The sequence below is a fragment of the Syngnathoides biaculeatus genome, chromosome 2 (assembly GCF_019802595.1).
Source record: "Syngnathoides biaculeatus isolate LvHL_M chromosome 2, ASM1980259v1, whole genome shotgun sequence".
NCBI classification, from domain to species: domain Eukaryota; kingdom Metazoa; phylum Chordata; class Actinopteri; order Syngnathiformes; family Syngnathidae; genus Syngnathoides; species Syngnathoides biaculeatus.
This window is the reverse complement of record NC_084641.1, coordinates 6123754-6139564: the sequence shown is the minus strand read 5'-3', so window position 1 is coordinate 6139564 and position 15811 is coordinate 6123754. Positions and strand designations below refer to the sequence as shown.

Below are 15811 nucleotides of genomic sequence, written 5' to 3'. Positions count from 1 at the left end.
GTGTTGTTCCTCTGGTTGCCACTAGATATCAACAAATAAATGTTCACGTTTGCGCTCCCAAATTGGCAAAAAAAAAAAAAAAAAAAACGTTTTCAGCTGTTGTGGCTACTGATTTAGGATTGTTTGGACAGCCATATATTTTGAATGCAGAATTACAACTGTGTAATAGAACACATTACAGTATTCATGTGGAGCTTACTACGTATTTGTCAGTCTTTGTAGGTTTTCAATGATTATCTCCAAATTATCTTGTATAATGTATTTCAAAACACACGTACAAATTAAATTTACAGGGTCTTTCATGCAAAGTCATGACCGAAGTATACAAAGTATACAATTATTTTTTATCATATTTGTATAACTTGGCACAATGGAAAAAGTGTAAAAAAAAATCTTCTTTTATTATCTTGGTGTTTGAATTTTTACATGTGATCTGCTCACTTGTTTTAAAGCAGAGAGTTCAACTTTAATGCTAACAAGGCCATGGATGGGGAATATCTCGCCTCTCCCTTTTTTTGTTGCTGTTGCCGGTTCACGTTTCTCCGTGTAATTGCTGTCCTCGTTACTCCACCCAAGAAGATCGCCGCTGCTCATTTTTTAACTGCTGTGTGTATTTTGAACACATTTCCCCCATTATGGCCTCATTGCGTTCGAAATGGTGAAATGCTCTTGTCAGTCCAAAACTATGAGACAAACCTGCCTCAGCACACTAGACAGGCTTTCTCCTCTTCTCTGTTAGTCAATTACTATTTAAAACTCTTCTCCTTGGCCTAAGACACCCAGTGAGATGTTAACTCATTTAGCATCATTTATTCATTATTTCCCGTCCTGATTGAATTTGACCTCTTATCATGGCATTTGTATATTTAAATTTTATTTTATTTTCACCCATGTCAACCTCTCCGTCCATGGTATTTAGCTTTTTGTAGAGCACTTTGCTGCACTGCACTTGATTTAAAAGTGCTTAGCGTACAAAGTTGGATGGGATTGGCTATTCGGAGCCAGTGTGCCTTCTGGTCTCCCTCCCTCTTGACTTCCCATCCTACTTTCTCTGCTCTCAGCAGCAGAAGCTGCAGCATTTGCATAGTTGCGCCTGCTTGTGTTCACATCCCGTGCGCCCACGTGAGCCCCGCCCAGCAAAAAAGTTTTCAGTCACACTGGAGTTGCGCAAAATACCAATGGATGGACTTTATTCACTCGTGGGCAAGGTGCCATCATGAAAAGTAAGTGACTTGCACGTATATCAGAAATGTTTAATTCCCTAGAATTAAAAATGAATTAAAAACAGCAAAAAAAAAAGAAATGTTACTTTCCACAGATACTGTATTCATTTGTTTTTTTAACATTGTATTTTTTTCGAATGTCAAGAGACTTTAGGCACCCCATAAATTGAGCTCATTCATAATTAATGTTGTTTAATCAGCTATTCCATCTTCATATGTTCAGCAGCGTTTGTATATACAGTACTACACCCACACGTTAACTATTACTTTACTAATTACTTTTAAGATGAGTTTAAAATCAAAAATTAAGTGTTGAAGATATTTAATGATATTCCATAGAGGCAACTCTTCAGGTAGCTGGTTTGTTTGCTTTTGTCTTCGAAATATAGATATTTATTCTTCATAGCAGTAAAATTTTACTACTACTGAACAATGCTTCTTGTAATGTAATACTAGAAGTAGATTTTTATCTAATTTTTTATTTTTGTATATTACACATTGAGCAAGAACATTCCAGGTGTGATCCATTCAATACCCTCAGAATTAAATGACATCTATGAATGAGCTTAGTCACAAGAACGTGGGTGGGTCCCTTTATCAGAAGAACCTTGGCTGAGGAATGAGAAGTGGCATCTCCTGAACACTAAACCTCAAAATTTTGATCTTCGTACTGTATTTGCTTTGCTTGGACGTGCAACCCTTTACTGGCGAGTCCTGAAATAGCAGCCTTTTCAGTTCTATGGGCGCCGATGTGTGTTCCGTTCTGCTATGCATTACAGTTCATCTTGTTTAGATTATTGCATTATTAACGTTTCAAAGTTAAGATCCATTTCACACTCAGTGCCAAGTCAAAACACCTGTCTTTCTATAAAGCTTCTATAGTCTCCTGAAAGATGATTTGGCGTCTGGACATGTGTCATGTTTAGTTTGGGCACACATATGTGTAAATAACCATTTCATGTCATATAGAGAAAGGGTTCTCAGACTCGGGCTGCCAGACCCCCGGGTCGGGGGCAAGCTTTATCTTAGGTGTCTGCAAAATAGTTTGTATATCGTTGAAAAAAAAAATGCATACCTACTTGCAGTATTGACTGGGACAATAAAACAAACATAACGCAATTACTCCTCCTTATAACAGCTTAGAGACAATTAAACTCCGATGATTGCAATACATCATCATATAAATACAGCCTAAGCAAATTTGATTGAGTTCCTTTGTATTAAACTGGATGAGTATTTTGGTTCAAATGCTTTAAAAAATAATTTTCATGGCATTTAGGTGTAACCATTGCAGTTGTGTTAAACTGGCATTGGGATTATGAGGGGGCCTCAGGGAGGAAAATAGGAAAATTTCTCCCCTCTCCCTAGAACCAAAAAACTTTTGAGCACCCTTGATATAGAAGGTGCAGTATTTACTGTATGATGCCTCTGTACTGACATGAATCCATCATCCTATCTAAATCAAAATGAGCTCGTCATTGTGGCTTGACGTTCTCCAGGTTCTTAGCCAGGTGACCCAGTCGCAGCAGGTGGACCGGACAGCTTCCGCGACAGCTCAGCGGAGGGCTTGCGTGATGGCTGGGAGAACCGTCCCCAGTGGACCTTTGCTGTGCAAGATGAATCTTGTGGACGTCAATGGTGGCCCAGAAACTCCACAGTCGCAACTTCACGGCGACACACCTCTGAGGCCGGGAGGTGCGAATGCAACAGAGGCTAACATCATCATCGTTATCATAACGATCATCATCATCACAAACATTGTCCTCTAACACAAGCTTCAAAGTTCCACTTGAGTCTCGTCTGTCGATGAGACCTCCTCCCCAGAGGTTTTGTGGCGTGTCAACATGTAGTTTAGCAAATTCAAGTCTTGGTTTTTGATGATTGACTGGATGGCTTCACAATGTAATGACATGCAATATAAATTGGCCAATCACTTAGTATTCGAAATTTCAGGATAGAAGGTCCTTTCAGGTCACAGCGAAACCGAAACCTATCCCGACAGACGTTGGGTGATAGGCGGGGTGCATCATCGACTAAGTGGCTTAGTCACAGGGGCACAAGGAACCATTCGCAATCACGCTTATGGGTAGGAACCTGTAGTACCTGAAAAATTCTACACAGTTACAGGAGCAAAGAACATGTGAAGGACATGTAACAAGTGCCACCATATAGCTTGATGAAAAATAAATAAATGTCCAGTAAAGCCGCCCTATTGGCAAGCCAACTACAAAAAAATGTGACTCCAATGAAAATCCTTACAAATGCCTATATTAACAGTTTCATCCATAAATGTATCACGAACTTTAGTCCCAAAGTTGTTGATATTATTTGAAATCTTTTTATCTTACTTCTTCTTTTCCTCTTGGCTTGTCCCGTTAGGGGTTGCCATAGCGTGTCATCTTTTTCCCACTAAGCCTATCTCGTGCATCATCCTCTCAAACACCCACTGTCCTCATGTCCTCCCTCACAACCTCCATCAACCTTTTCTTTGGTCTTCCTCTCGCTCTTTTGCCTGGCAGCTCCATCCTCGGCACCCTTCTACCAATATACTCACTCTCTCGCCTCTGAACATGTCCAAACCATCAAAGTCTGCTCTCTCGAACCTTGTCTTACTCTTAAACGAAAATGGCTTACATATGATTTGATGTGGAATGAAAGTGCAGATGCAGGAGATGCACAAAACATGCAGCAAGACTTTTTGTCATTCTCACCAACAACCCAGATTAAAATTAGGTCATCCTTGACATCCAAAAATTTCCATCACTCTGTTGAGAAGTGTCAGGTCAACAGTCACCTCCTTGACACCATTTAGTATTTTACTATCAGCCAGTGCTTTGGCACCATCTTGTGACAACTTGGGTCATCCCCGAAATGCGACACAGTTTATTTCTTTATGCAGTTGAGAAGGTTGAGTTTGAATCTCGTCTCAGCTATGGTACTGCATCTTTCTTTCACCTGCCCCAACGCTGAACTATCTCCGGGTGTGAACGTGATTGGTTATTTGGCTGTAGCTGCTCTGTGATCGTCTGGCGCTGAGTCGAGGGTGCACACCGCATTTCGCTTAGTGAACGCGCCACCTCATCTATGTCACAGGATGGGATAAGCAGTAGAAAATTGATGAATGAATATTTACATACTCTCTTTGTGATGCCCGGCAACTGAGTGACGATTAGTTGAGATTTTTTTTCTGCTATTTCCTCATTAGAAGGTCTGTAAAGGTGTACTTAAAGACTAATTTTTCAGTCTAACATATATGGTGACCTTTCAAACTAGGTGTGACGATCCCGGTCTACTGCGTTGTGGAATACGCGGACGCAGGCCTGGCCAGTGATGACGAGCGGCACGGTCACTGCCATGCTGACTTTGTGCTGATCCGGAAAGACATCCTGTTCACACAACTGGTAGAGACGGCGCTGATGTCCCTGGGGTACTCGCAAGGCTCGGCTGTACAGGCCCGAGGTGTGTGTATTGTGACTTCATTGACTTCATACGCAGCTTCAGGCGTGATGTGAAAAAAAATGAAAAATTAAAAAAAATTACTTGTGGCCACAATATCCTTCTTATGTATGCACAAGATGCTAAGTGGTAGCTACAAAATACTAAGTTGAACTTTTGTCATTTACAGGAGAAATACCTGGTACGTCACCTCAGGGAAACTCTTATCTAAAATGTTCCATCACTCCATATTTCAGCCTTTAGTTTGTTTGGTAATTCATGAGTCATGAATTATTAACAACAGCAATGAATAGATTGTAGCTGTTCTCCAGATGGATGGCGAGACCACATAAGTGCACTGCATGCCAGAATATTTAGACCATAAAGACAAATGATGTTATTGTTTTTTTTCAACGTCAAAGATGTCGTTTTCTGTACTAATATAAAAGCATTGTAGGGAAGGAAATTCCTGGTTGTATCCTAAACACAACCAAGTGGGAAACGCCCCATATGGGACCCTCCTCCACCCAAACTAAGCATTTTTTCTTTAAAAAAAACAACAACTACATATATATATATATATATAAATATATATATATATATATATATATGTCTGTGTGTGTGTGTGTGTGTATCTGGCATTGTCCCAACACAGCTCTGCAAGTGTGGTCTCAACCGAAATTATACAGTTTTTTTTTCCCCTTTTGATTCCATTTTGTTTGGCATAGCTTTTGCTCATTGAAGTATTTTTAAAGTGGGACAGGGGGTTCTTTGATTAAACTGAACTGTATGTTGTGGCTCAATCGTAAAAGTTGTTTGTTCTAAACATACAAGATGGCAGTGTGTCGGGTTAAATATAGGTCTTCAAGTGAGATAACGTATTTGAAGGCATAACATATTGAAGGTTCTTTCCAAATAGCTCACTTAACATTTTTCACAGCGAACGTTTGACTTTTTTTTTTTGTCTTCTCCTTTGAACATTAAGCCAGCCGCAGGAAGCAGAAAAGCTGTGAGTAATGCAAAGAGGCCTCTTTGCCGTCAGATCGGAGAAACATGACATCACGCGTTTGTTCAGCACCTCCACATCAAAACACTGCTCTGAGTATAAACGTCTCCTCGGCCCAATCGGGCTTGGGAAAAGGACGCTTTTGTCCTTACCTCCATCAGTATCAACCCCATGCCATGATGACACACACACACACGCACGGTCTGTGTTTGAGTTAGGGGATTTTAACATGATTGGAATCCTTACTTTGCTCTTTTGGTCACGGTAGACGAAGATCCTTTTTAGGAAGGTAACACTTTGCAGACTAACTCTTTTATTGTCGTGATTTTTTCTTCCCCCTCTGCTTTGATTCTATAACATGCAATGTGTGGGTCTTCTGCATGATTTATCCCAGGCATCATTAAAGTAGGCCAGTGGAAGCCAATGCCCATCCACAACCTGACAGATGCTCCAGAGGCCACTGTGGCTGATATGCTGCTGGACGTTTACCACATGGTGACCTTACGGATCCTGCTCCACAGGTCCTCCATTCTTGAGCGTGGGATATGCTCATAAAATTCAGATTTTTTTTTCTCAGCGATGTGTGTGTGTTAAAATCGCCTTTCCTTCAACGCAGTTTTGCCCGGCTGGAGGATCTGCCCTCCGAGCAGTGGACACATGCCACCGTGAGGAAGGCCCTCAAAGAGATGCTCAGAAGGACCAACCACAACAATTTGCCCAAGGAGTGTCCACTGTCTCAGGTCGGTAGGACAACCACACACATGTAACAAGTGTGGACCTCCTCTTTGTGTCAATATTAGTTGGATAATTCTTTTTTCAGCATTTTCCCAATAAGTCGATTTGTCATATATGATGGGAAACGATATTAATAAATAGGTATAGAACTGATCAGAATTTAGGTTTCCATCATTGACTGCTTATTTACTTGATTCTTTTTAGATTGTTATTGGGTGAAGAGATTAAATAAAACAAATGAATTTGTGTGCTTTACCTTTTCAATATCTTCAACTTTGGACGCAAGATAACAGATCCACCCCGCCTACCCCCACCCCCAAAATAAGTATTTGTTGTTGATGCAGAAGTTTTTCTTGCCTTACCCCCCTAACGATGATGTTCACACCCCAAAAATTAAATTTGGTTGCCAAAACACCACAAAGCTGAACAGAGTTTTTGCATACCTTACAAGATATTGAGGGTGCCTTGGGAAATTCTCCATTTTTTGTTCAAGAGAAAATTAAATACATGGTATTTGGAATCTGAATCATCCAAAAACTTTAAACATTAAGATTCAAAAGGAAAACCTTTAAACGCCATCATACTTGTAAAGACACCAACACTACTTTTAATGCACTGGTTATAATTTTTTGGGGTGTGTGTGTGGGTAAGTTTCCCGATATGACACTTAAAGTAATTCAGACATACAACCAAAAAATGTTCTGTTGGTACTAATAATAATAATAACTCAAGAAATAAATACTGTATTTGGTGTGTTTGAAAAAAATCTGCATGATTGTAGTTTTTCCAAAATGGCACCTCCAGATAGTTGGGGAGGGGGGGGGCCTTGCATTTTATCTTTTTTTTTTTTTTTTTCCCATGTCCAGACCATAGTGAGGTTTTTTAAGCGCCCGACCATCAGAACCATTTTATAAAATCCCATCTCTTCAACAATTAGAAAATGACCTCATAGCTCATTTCTTTTTGGATATGTTTTCATCACAACACACAGTCGTCATCACCAAGCAAAGCCAACCCTAAATTCTTAGAAACAAATGTAAATAAATAATGGAGTGTAATTGACATCATGGGAACTTCCCCATCGTCACATTTTCGCCACCTCTCCCCACAATCAGTGTTGTGTGTCTCTGTTCTCCCCAGAGTATGATCACTGCCATCCTCAACAGTTCCTGTTACGCCAATGTCTCCATCCCCAAATGCCAGGAGTTTGGACGCTGGTACAAACGTTACAAACGCATCCAAGGTGACGGCTCACATGCAAACGTTTGGCATTCATCTACTATTTCTCTCTTAAAGTGTGTCTATGTGTGTCGAGCTCATGTGGCAAACATCAGTGACGGCTCACGGTCAGAAGGAACCGTCACACGTGGTTCACATTAATGTCACCCTTAATACACACAACAGAACGAAGCCATTTTAAATCCTAATAAGAAACATCAGCAGCAACCCCGTTCTCCATACACACACATGCGCACAATGTGGTGGGTACAAATTTGATGCCCTGCCAAAATTCACTCCCATTTTTATTCTCCGTGAGCCATTGCCCATGTGACCCACAGCCCAGCACAAGTGTAACAAGAAACAGATTTAGTACAGTGAGGATGAGTCATTAACATCCACAAAACTGACAAGGACTTCCCGACAAAATGCTGTCAGATCGTAGATCAAACAACAAACAGAACTGAATTCTCATCTACAACTCAATAATACACACACTGACCAGAATGTTAAGTACACTACAACTTCAAAATCGAATGACATACAATAGTTTCAAGTATTCATTTAAACTTGTAGTTTTCAGTGGACTGAGTGAGCGCTTCAAATAATCTGCACCTCCTATGCAGATAAATAGCAGAAATAAGAACCAGTATATTTTAAAAATTATACAGTACCTCTATTATTTATGCCTCGGAGTGTTAACCAGTCTTGGGTAGACTACACCTCACCCAACAGTAAGCTGAGCTAGTTTTTAGCTCACTTGTGAAAATGAATGGATGAATGGTACATGATAAATATTTTTTTAGAAAATGATATGCTTTTAGGGCGGCATGGTGGAACGACTGGTTAGAGTATTAGACTCACAATTCTGAGGATTCAGGGTTCGAATCCCAGCCCTGCCTGTGTGGAGTTTGCATGTTCTCCCCGTGCCTGCGTGGGTTTTCTCCGGACACTCCCATTTCCTCCCACATCCCTAAAACATGCATTCAATGGAGACTCTAAATTACCCCTTGGTAGACAATTTGTGTGTTTCGATGTGTCCTGTGATTGGCTGGCAACCAGTTGAGGGTGTACTCCGTCTCCACCCTGAAGATAGCTTGGATAAGCTCTGGCACTCCCGTGACTCTCGTGAGGATAAGCGGCTCGGATAATGGATGGATGTACATTTATTGAATGGTGGACTTGTGTCAACCTGATCTGCTTCACTAGGAGGATATCCAGGTTCAAATTTCATTGGAACATTCCTGTGTGAAGATTGCATGTCCTCGGCCTCCTCCCACATCAAAAAAAACATGCGTGGTAGGTTAATTGAAAACTCAAAATTTTGAAATAAATCCATAAGCATCAATGTGAGTGTGAATGTTTGCCATATGTGCCCTTCGATTGATTAGCGACCAGTCCAGTGTGCACAGGTCTGCTTGCATAGGCTCGCATTAGCTGTGACCACAATGAGGACAAGCGCAATGACAAAACGGATTTTCGACATTTCCCGTAACCGCGACAGACAGAATGATCTGATTGAATGGTAACGTCTTGTTCAGGTGAACATGGGGAGAAGATGTGGCACTCCCAGGACAAATCTGATGTAAACGGTACATTTAATATATTCTTTACTGTCTTGGATTTGAAGATGAAAGCTAAATAAGAACTTTGCCACAACATGTATTTACACAGTGGAGAGAGATTGGGAGCCAAGTATCCTCAACAAGCATCTTCCTCCTCTGTTACCCTACCTGGGTGGCATCGGAACCATCAAAAGTCACCTAATGGACCATCAGAACTCCCCCCTGCTGCACTCCAGCAATTCTTCCCCCAGCCCTCCTTTGCACCCCCAGGCATCACCTCATCTGGGGCACGGCGCTCTCCTGCCCCCGCAGCTCGTGCGCCATCACCTCGCCGTGGCGCACCTCATCAACCAGCAACTGGCCGTCAACCGCCTTCTCTCCCATCAGTCGGCGCAGGGAGTCCCCCAACCTTACATCATCCACTCGCCCATTTCTCAGACTTGCCAGGTCCCTGCAGAGCCCGGGGCCACGTATGCAGGAGCTGAAGTGTCTTCTGACATCTACCATCGAGTTCGGTGTGAGCTCAAGAGAGCCAGTGTCTCCCAAGCTGTCTTCGCCCGGGTGGCTTTTAACCGCACACAGGTAAGATGACCAAATGTTCTTAAGCTCGCGAGACCAATAAAAGTCATCTCAAATAAAACGTCAGCTAAGGTTTCTTCCACATGGGCAGGGCTTGCTGTCAGAAATCCTGCGCAAGGAAGAAGATCCCCGCTCGGCTTCGCAGTCACTGCTTGTCAACCTGAAGGCCATGCAGGGTTTCCTCGGCCTATCGGAAGCAGAACGAGACCGCATCTACCAAGAAGAGCGAGAGAGGAATACTCAGACAAACTATCATCACATCGCCAATGGCAACGCTCACAGACACATGCAGGTACACACAGAAGTATTTGAAAGATGGAGCGGAGAATTGGTTTGTTCAACAACTGGGAAAACATTCATTTGATAAATAATTAGCATTTTTTAACTATGTGTTTGGATTTCAGAAATATACAGTATGGCTATCGCAATTATTCATTTAAAGTATAAAATATCATATTCCAATGTGGACAATTTGGGCCGAATATACTAAAATCCCAAAGAGTGGGCACTACATTTTGTTTTATTGGTGGTGATGTTGCATGTGATTTATTTTAGATTGTGATTGTTTACCAAGGGTGGCACAGTTCAGGTCAGGGTGTACCTCGCCTCCTGCCCTTTGACAGCTGGGATAGGCTCCAGCACTCCTCAGGACCCTTGTGAGGATAAGCGGCTAAGAAAATGGATGCAAGGATGGATTGTTTACCAAAATCCCAAACAGTTGGCACTAAGTTCCGTTTTCACTCACTCTCACAGTTTTGTAACAAGTTGGATGCGAAACTAAACAGTGGCTATGGTGAACTGAGACCGCACACACATTTGCCTCAGAGTTCTGAGGACCTGAGTGCAAATCCAGCCTCCTGTGTGTGGAGATTTCATGCCCCCCCGTGCCTGTGTGGTTATTCTCCATGTACTCCATTTTCCTCTGAAAACATTCATCCTAGGTTGATTGAAGACACAAATTGCACAGAAGAGTGAATGTGAGTGGGAATGGTTGTTTGATTATGTGCCCTGTGATTGTCTGGCAACCAGTTCTGCTGGGATAGCCATGGGGCATTCCTGTGAGGATAAGCAGTGTAGAAATGGATGGACGGACTGTTAGACCATTCTCTTGGTAGTTACCTTTCGTGCCAAGTTAGCCTTATGCTTACAGGTCTTTCTGACTCAAGACCTTAACGTTCTTGCATTCTGCTGGTAACTAGAGTATCAAGTATTAAATGTCATGGTACATTGATACATCCATTGCTTGAAGACAGAACAGTACCAGCATTGCTACTCTACACCAAAAACCTAAATGTAAACCATATAAGATCAAATTGTAAAAGACAAAAAAAAAATCAATACATTGAAAAGAACCTTTAGATTTAGTTCTTATGTGCAGAGTAAGTCCAATGTGGAGAGTCCCCTCAAGCTGGACTCGGTCGGCAACATCACTTCGAGGATCTATGAGGAGATCCAGCAGGAGATGAAGAGGGCCAAAGTCTCCCAGTGTCTGTTCGCCAAAGTCTCCGCCAACAAAAGCCAAGTGAGTTCTAGAAGAGTCTGTTAGCCGTAAATCGCTTTGTTTATCTCGCAGAGACAATAAGACGGAGGGATGATCACATTAGTGGTGTTAATTTGCAAATAAAGTAAAGCCTGGTGCAAAAATTTCCCCCAACCCCTCTACATACTGTTCTCCTTCAACGTTCTGTGCTCTATTTGGGCAAATGCTAAAATATTATCACATCTCTGCTAGGGTTGGCTGTGCGAGCTACTCAGATGGAAAGAAAAACCGAGCCAAGAGAACCGCACACTTTGGGAGAACCTGTGGACAATCCGCAGGTTCCTTTCCCTCCCTCAGGCCGAGCGCGATCGGGTTTACGAGGAGGAGACGAGGCAGCAGCACGCCGATAAGATCCCTGCTGTCTCGCACATCCCGGAGCAGCAGGTACATGCATGTAGAAATACAGACATGCAGACGATTATACAGTTACAGAATTTTTCAGAGGGCCAGGTGTAATGTTTAATCACCTTCAGCAGCTCCTCTTTGTCTTGTTTGTGTATTGTAAGTCATTGAAATAGAGATGGTGAATGAGCTGCCCGCACAGTTGCTGCTTAACATCCCCCTACCTACACCAACAAACCCCAGTCAGGCTTGACCTCGGAATTATTTCAAACGCAGCCTGTAATTTCTGAAGCGGAGAAATTGAAGGAATTTCCATTATCTCTATTTAGGTCCTCCCTATTTGATGGCCTGCAGATTTTTTATGCCGGGTTGGCGTGTTTGGCTGTACATTTTGCTCCACCCCAGTAATAGAGTCTTAAAACGTGGTTGGTAGGAATGTGCGAATTTAGTTGACCAATCGCACTTCTGCCGAGATGCATTTCTATTAAAATCATTGCAGATTTGGGGGAGTAAAATGTCTCATGAGGTGGAACTTAAAGGTCCATGACACATTGAACCTATTTTTGTTTTCCCTTTTTTTTTTTTTTTTTTTTTTTTTGTCAGGCACCACCCCTGCCACCTCTGAGGGCTCTCTCCCCTCTTCACGTGGACCCACAGCTCATCGCCTTACCCTTCCTGAGTGGCTCAGAAAACGGGCCTCAGCATGGGATGAGCCCCGGCCTTGGAGAACCAAAAAAGCCTCGATCGCGAACCCGAATTTCCTTGGAGGCGTTGGGCATCCTGCAGAGCTTCATTGGCGACGTCGGGCTCTACCCTGACCAGGAGGCCATCCACACCCTCTCAGCCCAGCTGGACCTGCCAAAGCACACCATCGTCAAGTTCTTCCAGAACCAGCGCTATAACTTTAAGCACCACAATTCCAGGGAGTCCGGCCCAGACGATGACGTCCGGGAGCGTCCCTCAGAGGAAGTACGAGAACAGGGGCAGCTTTCCGTGTCTGTGGACTTGAGTGAAGATGGGAGGGAGTCAGCAGACGCATTTGCAACTGAGAGAGAACCAGAAATGGACCGAGAGGAGCAAGATGATGAAAAAACCTCAGCACTAACAACATTATCCTTGTCTCCACGTAGCAGTCTGGACAGCCCCAATTCTGCAGGGCAGCAGAGATAACAACAGGACCAACAAAATAACAAAGCAAAACTCTAAAGCCCCCATGAGATTTTACAACCTATGCAATTGATATTGATGTATTATTCCCAAATTTAATGATATTATTTTTGGCCACTTGGGCACAACAACACCACCGCCACAAACTGGAGCCATGGTCACGTATTGTATACAATTATATTTAATTTATTGTCCTATTGTTGCTGTACCAACTGAATTTCTTGTGAAACTCCACAGCAATTAACATCAATATTTATTGAAATCTTTATATTTACTACAGCGAATAAAGATTTACAATCCTTCCTTCTGTTTGTAGATGTCACACAGAGAAAAGTTACATCTCCTTCAGCTTGCATTTCACTTTTTGGAACAGAAATCACACAGAGAGCATGAAACGTGTGTATACATAAGCGAGTTGTGTTTGGGTTTGAAGATTTGTGAAGGTTCATGTGAAAATTGTTCTCATATAACATTGCAACTGCATCACTGACTCCATTTGCTCTGTGCACACAGCTGGCTATTAGAGCCGTGTATGACAGACTGATAAAGGCCCATTAGACGCGCGCGCATGTGTGTACGTGTGTGTGCAGGCGTGTTGTGAGGTGAGGACGCAGGTGCTCTCTGGGCTGATATTACTCAGGATGCTGGGGGCGGAGGGGTTTTGGAGGAAGGAGGCTCTCTGTGGAGCCTGCAAACACACCTGTGATCCTCTGCTCACACGGTCTGTCTGTCTGTCTCTCTCTCTCTCTCACACACACACACACACACACACACACACACATGCGCGCCCTCCCCTGAGGTACAGCATGTTAATACACACTTTCATAAACAGGCTAATACGCAGAGCGACAGAACTTTATAAACTGATGAGTCCAACACAATGTAACCAACAGCCAAAGTCCGTGCGTGTATTTGAGGATGGACATTTTCACTTCAAACAATGCTACTCGCTCACGTGCTGATGCTGCATGATGAATGTTTGTCCGCAGAAATTGTAGAAATTGAATAGAATTTTTTTGGTACGATGGCTGTTTACTATGCAATGATATGTAAAGTTGGCTGCCTCGGAAAACAAGCTTAATAAAATACAATCGTAGTTACATTTTTGACGAACAATATCAACATTTCCTGTCACAGGGTTTGTAACACACTTATGCACACAAGTAGTGCCCAACACTAAGATCAAGTGAGTCACAAAGCAACGATCTCATTTGGGTACAAACGTTCCATTATGGCAGCCCTACTTTAGTTCCTTTCTTTGAATCAGATTTTCTATGTTACATGTTACAATGCATATCGGTTTAAATATTGTTGTGTTAAGTATTAAACTTGTTAATTACGATGGAATGCAAGAACACGTAGTCTGCCGTGGTGCTGTCATTCACTAAAAGACGAACGTGGTCGCATTACCAGGGATTTTGAATCGGACAGTGTCGTGTCCCTGAACTTTGACCTCACCTGATGCAGAGTGTGGTGTTGAGGCGCTCACTGATTATGTAAGCCAACGGGCTTCACGCTTGCTCAATAAGTGGGACTTATATATCACATCAGACCTTAGTGAAGAATTTAGTTTTTGATTGAATGAATCAGTCCATTCCAAGCCTTGGGCTCTGCCAGTGGAGCCGCAGCTGCCCAGGCGGTGATGCGCCTTCCGCACCAGCTGCATATTCTCTTGTAGAAAACACCACCAGGCGTCTGAGATTTCACACCACCTTCCCTCCTTCGCCGGTTTCCATACACAGCACGGCTGAAGCATTTGCACAGGGACGATTAACAGCGGCTGTTCCTCGGCGACATCAAAGACGGGAGGTCGGCCTGCCCTCAGCCACTCCATCTTAGCTAGCTACTAGTTCAACCTGGAAGAATGGTTAGCATGCACAAAGTTTGGGTTGGGTTCTAGATTCATGAAAGGTCTCATATTTTGGCTATTTAAACCTCCATAGAGTGTCTCTCTCGCCTGGATTTAATATAGATGTGCATTTCAAAAATCAACCTGGTTTTGTCATATGAGAAAAGGCCCCACTGGCAGCTACTTCTGTTTGACCCAGTTTTGTATCCGCTTTGTCCATATTTGTCCAAGAACACCCCCTTTTCTCTGAATGCTTGCCTCCACGTAGACAACACACTCGTGCAAGCGCGTTTGTTATGCTGACAGCACACAGATCTTCACTAGTGACGTAGATAAACTCGAGAATTTCAAACAATCTGATTTCAGGCCTCTTGTCAGCAAAACGTCTGGAACTCAGGAATGTGTGGGCCATTTTAAACCGCATTTCACATATTTACTGAAGTACCATAGAGACAATCTTGCATCTTGCTCCTTCAACAATGAGAGGGATGTCTAGTATGAATAATATAATATATTAAAGCCGCCGCAGTACGCGATGAACACTATTGAGACGAGGCTGAGTCAGACATTGTTGGCTGGGCGATGCGCACATTGACACATTTCATACACGGATCTTTTGTTATGTTATGAATGAGACCGATTACGTGCTCTGCCCCAAACTATTATTTTTTTTAGTAGCTGTATACACACCTACCTGTTATTTGGAACCCACGAAGCTCTCGTCCTCTGCAGCCGTGCAATCCATTTTTCACAACGAACAGGGTCTCTTTCAAATTTATGAAGGGTAATTCCATTCTCCCAAGTGTTCAAGCAATGTCCAGCAATGCAATGAGCCAGCATTTTGGCTAACACGAAGGAACAACGAGCTACCTTCCCAGAGGTAAAAATAATGGAAACAAACGAGTCCACTAGGGGGCGCGGCTGTCCTTTACGTCACTTCCTGCTTCTTCTCGAAAACAAATCCCTGACAGGATTTTCATTGCGGTGAAAAAACACATGGGACTATATTAGCTGTGGGCAAAAATCATCCATTTCATGACAGGCCCATTTTAATTTTCATGTTGGTTCATTGACTAGTCTAATGAATTAAATAAAAAACAACTTTCAATTTGAGATAAATTAACTGTGTAGAAGGAAAAAAAGCGTGGTGTT

At 42.6% G+C, this 15811-nt stretch overlaps 1 protein-coding gene across 1 annotated transcript; it reads left to right on the top strand.

The window, feature by feature from the left end:
* Positions 1 to 2766: 2766 nt before the first annotated feature.
* On the top strand, positions 2767 to 12813 carry LOC133494083 (DNA-binding protein SATB2-like). The gene is made up of 11 exons (XM_061808033.1): positions 2767 to 2918; positions 4497 to 4682; positions 6059 to 6185; positions 6281 to 6404; positions 7540 to 7642; positions 9159 to 9209; positions 9292 to 9764; positions 9853 to 10053; positions 11140 to 11283; positions 11494 to 11685; positions 12247 to 12813. Exons 1-11 carry the CDS (start codon positions 2798 to 2800, stop codon positions 12811 to 12813), a joined length of 2289 nt encoding a protein of 762 aa, XP_061664017.1. The 5' UTR covers positions 2767 to 2797.
* The last annotated feature ends 2998 nt before the right edge of the window (positions 12814 to 15811 follow it).

Excerpts from the sequence above, each read along its gene's own strand:
- LOC133494083 (XM_061808033.1), top strand. The coding sequence starts at position 2,798 with ATGGCTGGGAGAACCGTCCCCAGTGGACCTTTGCTGTGCAAGATGAAT. Across the intron at positions 7,643-9,158 it reads ACGTTACAAACGCATCCAAG|GTGAACATGGGGAGAAGATG; the intron begins GTGACGGCTCAC and ends CGTCTTGTTCAG. Across the intron at positions 10,054-11,139 it reads ACGCTCACAGACACATGCAG|AGTAAGTCCAATGTGGAGAG; the intron begins GTACACACAGAA and ends TCTTATGTGCAG.